At 49.3% G+C, this 13257-nt stretch overlaps 1 protein-coding gene across 5 annotated transcripts; it reads left to right on the forward strand.

Annotated features, from left to right (window-relative positions):
- Positions 1-6100: 6100 nt before the first annotated feature.
- SLC37A4 (solute carrier family 37 member 4) lies at positions 6101-12874 on the forward strand. 5 transcript variants are annotated; one of them, XM_082660323.1, is made up of 9 exons: positions 6101-6137; positions 7356-7697; positions 8561-8793; positions 9110-9353; positions 9848-10006; positions 10252-10337; positions 10853-10966; positions 11588-11726; positions 11837-12874. In XM_082660323.1, the coding sequence occupies exons 2-9, from the start codon at positions 7550-7552 to the stop codon at positions 12001-12003; spliced, it is 1290 nt and encodes a 429-aa protein (XP_082516449.1). In that variant the 5' UTR covers positions 6101-6137; positions 7356-7549; the 3' UTR covers positions 12004-12874. The 5 variants fall into 5 exon arrangements, with proteins under 5 accessions (XP_082516449.1, XP_082516451.1, XP_082516452.1 ...); XM_082660325.1 differs by lacking the exon at positions 6101-6137 and adding an exon at positions 6514-6743; XM_082660326.1 differs by lacking the exon at positions 6101-6137 and adding an exon at positions 6801-6820.
- Positions 12875-13257: the final 383 nt, after the last annotated feature.

Here is a 13257-nt window from a genome sequence, read left to right on the forward strand (position 1 = left end):
AATGAATTTGGCAAAGTAGCAGGATACAAAATTAATGCACAGAAATCTCTGGTATTCCTATACACTAATGATGAAAAATTTGAAAGTGAAATCAAGAAAACACTCCCATTTACCACTGTAACAAAAAGAATAAAATATCTAGGAATAAACCTACCTAAGGAGACAAAAGACCTGTATGCAGAAAATTATAAGACACTGATGAAAGAAATTAAAGATGATATAAATAGATGGAGAGATAAACCATGTTCTTGGATTGGAAGAGTCAACATTGTGAAAATGACTCTACTACCCAAAGCAATCTACAGCTTCAGTGCAATCCCTATCAAACTACCACTGGCAGTTTTCACAGAACTAGAACAAAAAATTTCACAATTTGGGCTTCCCTGGTGGTGCAGAGGTTGAGAGTCCGCCTGCCGATGCAGGGAACATGGGTTCGTGCCCCGGTCCAGGAAGATCCCACATGCTGCAGAGCGGCTGGGCCCGTGAGCCATGGCCACTGAGCCTGCGCCTCCGGAGCCTGTGCTCCGCAACGGGAGAGACCACAACAGTGAGGGGCCCAAATACCGCAAAAAACAAAAACAAAAACAAAAACAAAAAACAAAATTTCACAATTTGTATGGAAACACAGAAGACCCCGAATAGCCAAAGCAATCTTGAGAACGAAAAACGGAGCTGGAGGAATCAGGCTCCCTGACTTCAGAATATACTACAAAGCTACAGTAATCAAGACAGTATGGTACTGGCACAAAAACAGAAAGATAGATCAATGGAACAGGATAGAAAGCCCAGAGATAAACCCACGCACATATGGTCACCTTATCTTTGATAAAGGAGGCAGGAATGTACAGTGGAGAAAGGACAGCCTCTTCAATAAGTGGTGCTGGGAAAACTGTACAGGTACATGTAAAAGTATGAGATTAGATCACTCCCTAACACCATACACAAAAATAAGCTCAAAATGGATTAAAGACCTAAATGTAAGGCCAGAAACTATCAAACTCTTAGAGGAAAACATAGGCAGAAGACTCTATGACATAAATCACAGCAAGATCCTTTTTGACCCACCTCCTAGAGAAATGGAAATAAAAACAAAAATAAACAAATGGGACCTAATGAAACTTCAAAGCTTTTGCACAACAAAGGAAACCATAAAGAAGATGAAAAGACAGCCCTCAGAATGGGAGAAAATATTTGCAAACGAAGCAACTGACAAAGGATTAATCTCCAAAATTTATAAGCAGCTCATGCAGCTCAATAACAAAAAAACAAACAACCCAATCCAAAAATGGGCAGAAGACCTAAATAGACATTTCTCCAAAGAAGAGATACAGTTTGCCAACAAACACATGAAAGAATGCTCAACATCATTAATCATTAGAGAAATGCAAATCAAAACTACAATGAGATATCATCTCACACCAGTCAGAATGGCCATCATCAAAAAATCTAGAAACAATAAATGCTGGAGAGGGTGTGGAAAAAAGGGAACACTCTTGCACTGCTGGTGGGAATGTGAATTGATACAGCCACTATGGAGAATAGTATGGAAGTTCCTTAAAAAACTACAAATAGAACTACCATATGACCCAGCAATCCCCCTACTGGGCATATACCCTGAGAAAAACATAATTAAAAAAGAGTCATGTACTAAAATGTTCATTGCAGCTCTATTTACAATAGCCCGGAGATGGAAACAACCTAAGTGTCCATCATCAGATGAATGGATAAAGAAGATGTGGCACATATATAAAATGGAATATTACTCAGCCATAAAAAGAAATGAAATTGAGCTATTTGTAATGAGGTGGATAGACCTAGAGTCTGCCATACAGAGTGAAGTAAGTCAGAAAGAGAAAGACAAATACCGTATGCTAACACATATATATGGAATTTAAGAAAAAAAAATGTCATGAAGAACCTAAGGGTAAGACAGGAATAAAGATACAGACCTACTAGAGAATGGACTTGAGGATATGGGGAGAGGGAAGGGTAAGCTGTGACAAAGCGAGAGAGAGGCATGGACATATATACACTACCAAATGTAAGGTAGATAGCTAGTGGGAAGCAGCCGCATAGCACCGGGAGATCAGCTGGGTGCTTTGTGACCGCCTGGAGGGGTGGGATAGGGAGGGTGGGAGGGAGGGAGACGCAAGAGGGAAGAGATATGGGAACATATGTATATGTATAACTGATTCACTTTGTTATAAAGCAGAAACCAACACGCCATTGTAAAGCAATTATACTCCAACAAAGATGCAAAAAAAAAAAAGAATCTGCCTGTCAATTCAGGGGACACAGGTTCGATCCCTGGTCCGGGAAGATCCCACATGCCACAGAGCAACTAAGCCTATGCGCCACAACTACTGAGCCTGCTCTCTGGAGCCTGCGAGCCACAACTACTGAGCCCATGTGCCACAGCTACTAAAGCCCGCGCGCCTAGAGCCCGTGCTCTGCAACAAGAAGCCACCGCAATGAGAAGCCCACACACCGCAACGAAGAGTAGCCCCCGCTCGCCGCAACTAGAGAAAGCCCGCGCACAGCAACAAAGATCCAACGCAGCCAAAAATAAATAAATAAATAAATAAAAAGAAGAATACCAACTCATAAATACATAAGGAATGATAGAGTGAAAAAATCTCCACTTTGCAACCACCATATTAATAAATGACTCAGGAAAGAATCATCAATAGATGATAAAACCACTGGGTGAAAGACTGTTGAAACAGGAGGATATATCTGTAGTATCAAAGTATGGTCCCACTATAGATTAGTAATTATAAAGAGGAAAAGTTTCCTCTAGTACAGAAATCAGGTGGACACCATTTTAACTAAATGATCAAATTCATCACATGCTTCCTGATGTGGTACACTGAGAAAGACACATTGTCATATATACAGTACTTCTGCCAAAATTATTTAATATGATCCTTATTGCAAACACAGTCAGACAAATCCATATGAGGGACATTCTGCAGAACAACTGACCTGGATTTTTGAAGAATATTAAAATCATGAAAGATTTCTCTTTCTTTCTCTTTCTTTCTTTCTTTCTTTCTTTCTTTCTTTCTTTCTTTCTTTCTTTCTTTCTTTCTTTCTTTCTTTCTTTCTTTCTTTCTTTCTTTCTTTCCTTCTTTCTTTCCTTCTTTCTTTCTTTTCTCCCTTCCTTCCTTCCTTCCTTTCCTTCCTTCCTTTAATGGGAAACTGATTTCTCTTTATTTAGGCCTTAGGAAGACAAATAAATTTGGTCACATATTACTTTTTTAAAAATCTAGTTTCAGGAGTTCCCTGGTGGTCTAGTGGTTAGGATTCTGGGCTTTCACTGCCATGGCCTAGGTTCAATCCCTGTTCCAGGAACTGAGATTCCACAAGCTGAGTGGCGTGGCCAAAAAAAAAGGAAAAAAAAATCTAGTTTTACACAGATAGGACCAAAGTATCAGAGAAATAATTTCTTCTGTAAAAACTGGCCAAACTTTATTAAAAAATCTAACATACAATGTAATTCAAATTATATAAAGACTGCTTGGGATCATAACAGTCTGAATGTATGACAGTTGCAATTCCATTCTAATAGGTGTGAAAAATATTTGCTCTCCTGTGGCTTTGGTCCAAAAGAGGTGAGCTGAATCTGCAAGAATAAAGTAAGTACCTGTGGACGAAGAATGTCGTATTCGTAAACAAAAGATGTTACAGCCATCAAGCCCTCAGCTTCATGCAGCCACCACCAACTGTGCATTCTGAGGGGATTCAAAGGAGAAAAATGGGATACTGGCCCAAAGAATTCATGTGCATACGAAAGGAATGATTTCAATGAGCCCAGACTCTTGCATCTTCCAATACATAGAAAAGTCCTATATTCATTAACTTGAGATGTCTGGTTTTTCTTTAATTAACAGTAATCGTTTGATGTTTTGACAACCTGGGTTTTGCCCATATATCCTGGCTCCTCCCTTACCTCTTGAGAGCAGTCCCTCAGAGCTATCTGAGAAGGCTGTCTTCCGGGCTTAAGTCCTCAGCAAGTCTACTGAATAAAACGCAATTCTCAACTTTTGTGTTGTGCATTTTTTTTCAGTCAACATACCTAGTCTTTCGCCAACATTAGTTTAGATTGCTATTGGTAGCAGAAATGTCCATGATGACTAGTTCTACTATAACAAAGTAAAATAAAAGAATTTTTTCTTTTGGCCACGGCGCGCGGCTTGTGGGATTCCCCGACCAGGGATAGAACCCGGGCCACAGGAGTGAAAGCACAGAGTCCTAACCACTGGACTGCCAGGAATTTCCAATTAAAGAATAGTTATCATGAACACATCACAGTATCAGATAAACTTTTTATAACAGAAAAGTATGAAGGAACAAAAAAAGATTAAGCAGCTACCACAAACAAAAAAATAGTGTCTCCCCCATAACCCTATTTGAAGGGGCAGAAAGTGCAATTAGAGGTTTATTGATGCTAATATGAAAAGAAATTCAGTATTGTATTTATTTCTTATTTTATACAACTCTTACTCTTTATAACAATGTTTATAGTCACACCCATAAAAGTATGACCCATGGCATCCGAAAGCAAACACTCTGTAATTATTTAAAAGGGCCTTTAAAAAAAGTATAATACTGGGTTTCCCTGGTGGCGCAGTGGTTAAGAATCCGCCTGCCAAGGCAAGGAACAGGGGTTCGAGCTCTGGTTCGGGAAGATCCCACATGCCGTGGAACAACTAAGCCCGTGCGCCACAACTACTTAGTCTGTGCTCTAGAGCCCGAGAGCCACAACTACAGAAGCCTGCGCACCTAGAGCTTGTGCTCCGCCAACAAGAGAAGCCACTGCAATAAGAAGCCCGTGCACCACAGCGAAGAGTAGCCCCCGCTCACCGCAACCAGAGAAAGCCCGCGTGCAGCAAGGAAGACCCAACACAGCCAAAAATAAAATAAATAAAATAAAAACAAATAAATTTATTTAAAAAAATTCAACTGAGAAAATTCTAAAATCTTTTTGGCTTTATTCAACAATTTATGAATCAGGACACGTCCAATCTAGCAGCTAGAAAGGCGCTCTGAGGAGCTGTACAAAATGAAAGCCTTTTATAGATAGCAGGGAACAGGAACAAGGAATTAAACTAGGCAAAAAGCAGATTGGCTATTACCAGGTTACTTCGCTTTAGGGAATAGCAGGGGGGTCTAGAGGTAGATGACATAACTAGATAACTAGTGCTGAGCAGGCGATTCCTTTTTTATTTTCTTTTTTTGGCGGCACCACATGGCATGTGGGATCCTAGTTCCCCAACCAGGATCGAACCCAGGCCCCCTGCCTTGGAAGCACGGAGTCTTATCCACTGGACCGCCAGGGAAGTCCCAGGTGATTCCTGATTGACTTAGTTAAGATTCCACTTCTGGGAGAGCCACAACTGTAATTAAGTCTCCCTTTGGTGATGTGGGGCTTAGCATAAGCAACATCATTTTCGACCTGTTGTGTTTTTAACATCACTCTAAAAGAGCTTTACTCTCAACTTTGAGGCACTTATTTCAGCAACTCTCTGATGGACTCTGTGAAAGCAATTATCTAAATTTTCTGAACTTGTATCTGAATCTTCTATTGAATCCTCACAACCACCCTATGAGGTTGGTAAGAAACTGGGGGCTCATAGAGATTATTAATTACCCAGGGTCATGCTGTCAGAAGCAGTGCGTCCGGGATTCGAATTTAAGTTTTACTCAGGGCCCATACTTTAAACACTCTGGCTATTTTGTTTTAACTCTGTCCGCAATAGTCTGACCACAGATAAATGTACAAATCGTGCTTACTGAGGACTGTATTAATTTCTTACAGAAAATACTGTGTTCTCTTACAAGATGTTTCCCAGACCGTGAACAACTCGGGAACAGTAACTGATAGTTGGAGGAACTCACTGATTTGGTTTGTCGAATGCCATCAGTTAAGAAGGGAACGTACGACTCCAGCCCCTAAGGGGCGCTGTCTTCGCCCAACGACCAGCGAGACCCGCAGTCTTATATGAAAACGTTTGTGGGTGGCCTCGGCTCTCGGGACTGGAAGACGCAGGCGGAGTCCCCGCCCCACTCTGGGCGCACGCGCATGCGCCCGCCGGGCCCCGCCCCATGCCACTCCAGCTCCCACCTCAGTTCAGGTAGGGGGGCAGTGTGCGGGGGAGGGGCGTCGCCTGGGGGCGGGGCTGGAGCGGGAGTCTCAACTGTTGCGGCTCCTTTGTTGGAGGCCCAACTTCCAATCCAACCGGGAGCAGTTTCTGAGGCTGCCGGTTCTGGGGTGGAGGCAATTGCTGGGTCCGGGAGCAGCACGCTCCCTCTCCTTTATGTCGCACGAGTCCAGGGGTCTCCCCTGCACTTGGGCCCCCGTCCATTCGCAGCCGGAGTCGGGTGTCCTGGGTAGCTTGAGGACACGGGGCTGGGCAGGGGCCGAGAGCCCGCCGCCTCGCTCCCTCCTCCCCCTTCTTGCCGCTTGGCCCCACCCCGCCTGGCCGAGCCACTCGGCGCCGGAAGCGAGGGGCCTCCGGGGCCTACGTGTGGCACCCTGCTCCGCTTGCGCCCACGCCTTCTGTTCCAATTGCCTTCCCAACCGAGCGGCAAAGCCGGGGGCGTGTTGCCGGGGCCCTGGGAAGCGGGGCGCATGAGCACTGTGCCTGGAGTCCGTCGCTGCGCCTTCCCGCCCACGGGGCGTCCGGTCACGGTCCCTGAAGCCCCAGCCTGCCAGACCGGAATCCATACTGACGTCAAGGGTAAAGGCGACCAGAGGCATCTGAGTGGCACAACCAGGACCCCTGCCCCTATTGGGGCTTTCGGTGTGCAACCGAAAGTGGGTCCTGAGCAGGGAACTTCCTTCCCCCCGCCCCTTGCTTACAGTTCTGCAACTGTCAATAAACAGTTACACCCTACCGTGTGCTAAGCATCAGGAGTTACAGGGCTTGAGGTCAGCTCTGGAAGACTTGAAAGTGAGGTTGTTGGGGGTAGGTGTCTGATTGAGTGTGTGTGTGCGTGTGCGTGTGTAGAAACTAACCCAGAACCTAGTGCAGTGCCTCTCAACCAGTAAGCCCTAATAAACCTTCGCGGAATGAATGAGAAGGTAGGTGGATGAGGGAGCCGGGCTAGAGAGGGCAGCTCTACTCATCCCAACCCTGCCTCCCCTGAGCGCAAGCCGACAAAAATAATTAGGTTAAGCCTTTAATCACAGCTGGTTTCACGGGCAGGAGGACAGGGAAGAGCCGGGAAAGACAGCAATCCTGGGGACACACGGTGCTGGCCTGGCTCATGGACACTGCCTCCCTCTCGGATGCCCTCCAGGCCCCCACAGCTTGGGCGTCAGTAATCTCCTGTTTTCTTGTCTCCCTCAGGACACCGGGTTCCCTAGGAGCCGCCCCAGGCTTAATGATTGTCCAGAAGGTGCCTATAAAGGGAGCCTGGGAGGCTGGGTGGAGGAGGGAGCAGAAAAAGCCCAACTCAGCAGATCTGAGCACTTGAGAGCCTCAATCAGGAGCTGTGGTCAGAGGCTCTGTTTCCCGGCCAGTAGGGCCTGCTCTTTCCCACCATGGCGGCCCGAGGCTACGGCTATTACCGCACTGTGATCTTCTCGGCCATGTTTGGAGGCTACAGCCTGTACTACTTCAACCGCAAGACCTTCTCTTTTGTCATGCCGTCGCTGGTGGAGGAGGTCCCTCTGGACAAGGATGACTTGGGTGAGCCCTGGCAGGGCAGGGAGGGGTGGGCCCAGGAACACAGGACCAGCAGGACAAGTTGGGTGTTTGTGCCATGTGGTGGGTACAGGCATGCAGTGTGTGTGTGGAGTGTCTGCACAGCAGATGCCAGGAGACAGTGCATGTGCCGGATGAGGCGGCTCTGAGATCCATGTCTGTGGGCACAGGTAAAGGACTGTGGGTATGGTCTAAGCATGTCTGAGGGCTGCTTGTCTGGTGTGTGTGTGTGTGTGTGTGCACGCCCGCCTGTGACTAACACGTGTCCCCAGAGGCACTGTGTGTTAGAGAGATTCTGAGCACAGTTTCTGCATCTGTGTGGGTGCAGGCTAAGACCACAGGGTGAGTGCTGGCCACTGACATTGTGAGCACTGGGAACTGGGGAGTTGGTGCAATGACTCCATGTGGCCTAGCAGGCTACCCTTCAGGAGGAATAAGGTCCCTGACTCCAGTTCTAAGCCTTTTGCCCCATGTTCTGAGGTGGGGCAACAGAACTGCCGGAGACCCTGGGTTGGCATCCACAGTGAGGGAGAAATCAGGCATATGAGAATCCCATGGAGGAGGGCTGTCCTGCCCCCTGACAGCTGCTGCTGGAACTCTCCAAGAGGCTGAAAAGTCATGGGTCAGCCTGGGGCTAGTGCTGATGGAGAGGCGGGAGGAGTAGCCTGGCCCCATGAATGAACGTCACGATTCCAACACAGGCCCCTCCTATTCATCTCGGAAGGAACCAGTCTCATCCTGCCAGGCACCTCTACACGCCTGACCCCATGCCTTCCTCCCCGCTCCTTTGCCTCTGCCCTGGCCCCTAACCCCCCAGGTGTCCTGCTCCCTGCTCCCCTCCCCTGCAGGGCTCATCACCAGCAGCCAGTCGGCAGCCTACGCCATCAGCAAGTTTGTGAGCGGGGTGCTGTCTGACCAGATGAGTGCTCGTTGGCTCTTTTCTTCCGGGCTTCTCCTGGTTGGCCTGGTCAACGTAGTCTTTTCCTGGAGCTCCGCAGTACCCGTCTTTGCTGCTCTCTGGTTCCTCAATGGCCTGGCACAGGGGCTGGGCTGGCCCCCATGTGGCAAGGTCCTGCGGAAGGTGAGTGTCTGCTTCCAAGGAGCTGGTTCAGATTGGCAGAGAGGACACCTAAAGAGCATGTGGGCACACTGGCACCTCCACCCCCAACCAGAGCAGGTTCCTCAGGCGTTCCAGTCCAGCTCCTGTTGCTTGTCAAGATATTTTAGGAGGCTGAACGTGGTGGGATCAGGTGGCAGATGAGGGAATTGGCCCTGCCAAGTAGAAGAGCCCTCTCCCTCATCCCTGTAATGTGAGCTTCTGGGTCTGCCCCACCTGACCCTCACCTTCAATATGGACTGTAGGCTGAGCAACTACTCTGTCCCCCTCTGCCCCACAGTGGTTTGAGCCATCTCAATTTGGCACTTGGTGGGCCGTCCTATCAACAAGCATGAACCTGGCTGGAGGGCTGGGCCCCATCCTGGCAACCATCCTCGCCCAGAGCTATAGCTGGCGCAGCACGCTGGCCCTGTCTGGGGCACTGTGTGTGGTTGTCTCCTTCCTCTGTCTCCTGCTCATCCACAATGAACCTGCTGATGTTGGACTCCGCAACCTGGACCCCACCCCCTCCAAGGGCAAGAAGGGTGAGTACGCACTAAAGCCGACCCCTAGGGAACCTTCATTCATCATTCACCTGGCAGATTTTCATTGAGGACTGCCTGTATGCCTGGCCCTGTACTAGCTAATGGATGTCGGGATGGTGATGGAGAGTGGGTGAGGAGTAAATAAAACTCCATCCTGAGAGGCAGTTAAGTACCAGACAAGTGGCAGAGCCAACAAATGCTATGACTCATGTTATAGCCTAGTCCTTCCTTACAAGAGAGCCAGAGTTCCCTGTGTGGACAGCATCCTAAGCTTAAGTGGCTTGGGTGCTTTCCTCCATCCCCGCTGGTCCTCAGGTTCTCTTTCATTCGTTGAGACTTGCAGTGGAGAAGAGAGGGCAGAACAGTGGGTGAGGGGGACCTTGCTGCTGATCCTTGGCTATGTGGACGGACTCTGCCCCTATGGCTAGTTAATGTGTGGTGGGGGCAGGGCAGCCTGAGCAGAGTCCTGAAGCCTGGCCTCCTCCCACCCCCAGGCTCCCTGAAGGAGGAGAGTACCTTACAGCAGCTGCTGCTGACCCCCTACCTGTGGGTGCTCTCCACTGGCTACCTTGTGGTGTTTGGAGTAAAGACGTGCTGTACTGACTGGGGCCAGTTCTTCCTCATCCAGGAGAGAGGACAGTCAGCCCTCGTGGGTGAGACGAGTGTTGGGATGCGGCAGGCCTAGGGAGCAGGAGCCAATGCATGGGATGGGAAATTCAGACCCGCTTCCCTTTATCCTTTCTTCTTTCCCTGAGGCCGGGCAGTACTCAGGCAGCTGTGGCCAGTCACCCTTGGGGACCTTGTACCTCTCTGGGTTGAAGTCAGTCTGGGACAACCCCAAGGTGTAACACCTTTCCACCCTTCCTTTCCCTCTTCCCACCACAACTCCCCACTGCAGGCAGCTCCTACATGAGTGCCCTGGAGGTTGGGGGCCTTGTAGGCAGCATCGCAGCTGGCTACCTGTCAGACCGGGCCATGGCCAAGGTGAGTGGGCAGAAGGGACAGGAAGGAGGAGGGTCCCTTTAAATCTTCCCAGCATGACTGGGACAGGCACCAGAGAGGTAGGAGCCCTGGGGCACAGGCAGCTTGGCATATGCTGGTTTAGGTTGGGTGAGGTGGGAATGATTCCAGGCTACTCTTCTTTGCTGGGGATGTAGAGATGAGGCTCTTGGGGGAAAGGGTTTTAACTGATGTCAAGGAGAGCCAGAGTTTCTCTCCGCCTAGCTTCTCCACAGCCCCAGGGAAACTGGGGCTGGGGAAGGACTGGATGCAGCCTGCCACCACGTGTCCCCAGGCCTGCCCCAAGTGGAGGAAGGGATGTTGTGGAGTTTGGCCTCAGAACATAATAAGCAGGTCCCAGGACCTCCCAGAGCTGCCTTGGGCCAAGAACTGCAACGGGATTGCCAAAGACCTGTCAGCAGAGGTCTGCGGTGTCAGCGTCCAGGGGTGAGGGTTCTCTGCTGCTCCTGGGGCCTGATGTTGCCCGACTGTGTCCACAGGCGCGGCTGTCCATGTACGGGAGCCCCCGCCATGGCTTGCTGCTGTTCATGATGGCTGGCATGACAGTGTCCATGTACCTCTTCCGGGTAACTGTGACCAGTGACTCCCCCAAGGTAAATAAACAGGGACTGGCCCACGTCAGGGACAAGGATGAGAAAGCAAGGGCCACTGACTCTGTCTCCCTCTCCCTGGTCTTTCTCTGCTTCTGATTGCCCTTTTCAGTTGTCTGTACCTCCATTCCCCTCCTCTGTACTCTGTACTCCTTGACTCTGGGCCTAGTTTCTTCTCCTCCCTATGCTCCTCTAGGATGTTGCTTTCTGGACTCCGGCTCTTCACCCTCTCGCTGAGCTCACAGGCTTTACAGAGCATGAGGTGCCCTATCTTTATCTCTGGTTTTCCTCTTGTTGTGTCTCACCTTTGTCCTACCGCCTCTGCCTTGCCCTTAGCCAATCCAGCTTGTACAAATCCTGAGGAGACAGCATCTCACTTGGAGGGATGGCTCCTGAACCTCCCTCCCCTACCTGCACAGGCCCCTGTGTTGGCTGAATGTGGCCCGCACTCCTCTAGCTCTGCAGTCAGCTGTGCTGGGAAGTGGTGTGTGTGGGAGTCACTTACTGTCTGCTTTTACTACAATTATTTGTTCCTGGGGCCAAGCATTCCTCTATCCAATGGCAGGGGTAGGTAGGCAGGAGGCCTTCTCAGACTTTAAATGCTACCCTGCACTGCCCTTGCAGCTCTGGATCCTGGTGTTGGGAGCTGTGTTTGGTTTCTCCTCTTATGGTCCCATTGCCTTGTTCGGAGTTATAGCCAATGAGAGTGCCCCTCCCAACTTGTGTGGCACCTCCCATGCCATTGTGGGACTCATGGCCAATGGTAAGTGATACCCCCACTGATGCCTCGCACACAAGCCAGCTAGGGGCTGGAACAAGCCCCACTGGCTCTATCCTCACAATGACTCAGGCTCTTCCCCTCCTCCCTGACAGTGGGCGGCTTTCTGGCTGGGTTGCCCTTCAGCACCATTGCGAAGCATTACAGCTGGAGCACAGCGTTCTGGGTGGCTGAAGTGATCTGTGCAGCCAGCACAGGTGCCTTCTTCCTTCTACGAAACATCCGCACCAAGATGGGCCGAGTGCCCAAGAAGGCTGAGTGAAGACAGTGCAGGCTCTGGAGCATCCTGTCCCACTTGTGGCCTCTCCCCTCCATTGGGGTGGGGGAAGGGAGGGAGGGGACTATCTGACTAGCACCTTTGACTTTCCCTTTCTGCTCCTTTTCCCTCACCCAAGTGGCGCTGGAAGTTATCAGTGGCTAATGAGGCACCAGCTTCCCATCTGATCTCTATTTAAAAGACAACCTTTGTTCTTGGACTCCGTTAGCTCCTATTTCCTGGCTTCAAAGAGGAAACCCCTGCACTCAGGGAGTCTCCTGTATCCTTCTCCCTCTCTTGGGCCCTGCCCTGTCCCCATCCCACCCCATCCTCACCTGAGGTGAGGCTCCTCCTGCAGCAGCAGGGCAGCAATGGCCCAGGACTTCTGCCCTGAGGCCTCTCAGCAGGGGGCAGCTGCTCCTGCCAATACCTTGGACTCCAGGGGAAGAGGGTCACTCTCACCAATACCCAGGGTACAGTAGGGGGGTATGGATGGGAGAGTAGAAAGACTTGTTATAGAAAATTAAAACTAGATTTGATACTAAACCCTGTCAGTGAGCCATTCTTTCAAAAAGGGTAGTACAGGGACTTCCCTGGTGGCGCAGTGGTTAAGACTCCGTGCTCCCAATGCAGGGGGCCCGGGTTCGATCCCTGGCCAAGGAACTAGATCCCACATGCATGCTGCAACTAGGAGTTTGCATGCCACAACTAAGGAGCCCGCCTGCTGCAACTAAGACCTGGCGCAACCAAATAGAGAAATAAATAAATAAAATAAATATTTTTAAAAAAACAGAGTACTTCTCAAAAAAAAAAAAGTGGAGGTAATACAAGCCAGAGATAGATTTTTTGGGGAAATACTCCCTTAATACCTGCTTTTTCCAACCCAGAAGAGAGAGACTTCATTCCCCTGGAAGGGAAAGCTAAAGTGTAGATGGACTCCTTTAAGCTCATGTCTCTACCGCCTTCAACTTCATACTGCATAATTCAATGAACATTTTGAAGATGAAACTACTGGGTGCCAGGCAGGTTAAGTAATTTGATGGAGGGAGATAACAGTGTAGTCAGAAAGCCTGGGTTCAAACTCAGTCTGCTGGTAACTAGCTTTGAGATTTTGAGGCAGAGAGTTTGTACATTGCTTGCTGAAGCTCATCCGTAATAGAAACAGAATGTACCCGCTGAGGTAAGGGAGAGGATTAAGTGAGATAAAGCAGTAAAACGTGGCTGTAAGCACTTGATAAATATTCCATCATCATTATCATC

Source organism: Grampus griseus, assembly GCF_964374135.1.
Source record: "Grampus griseus genome assembly, chromosome: 8".
Taxonomy (NCBI): Eukaryota; Metazoa; Chordata; class Mammalia; order Artiodactyla; family Delphinidae; genus Grampus; species Grampus griseus.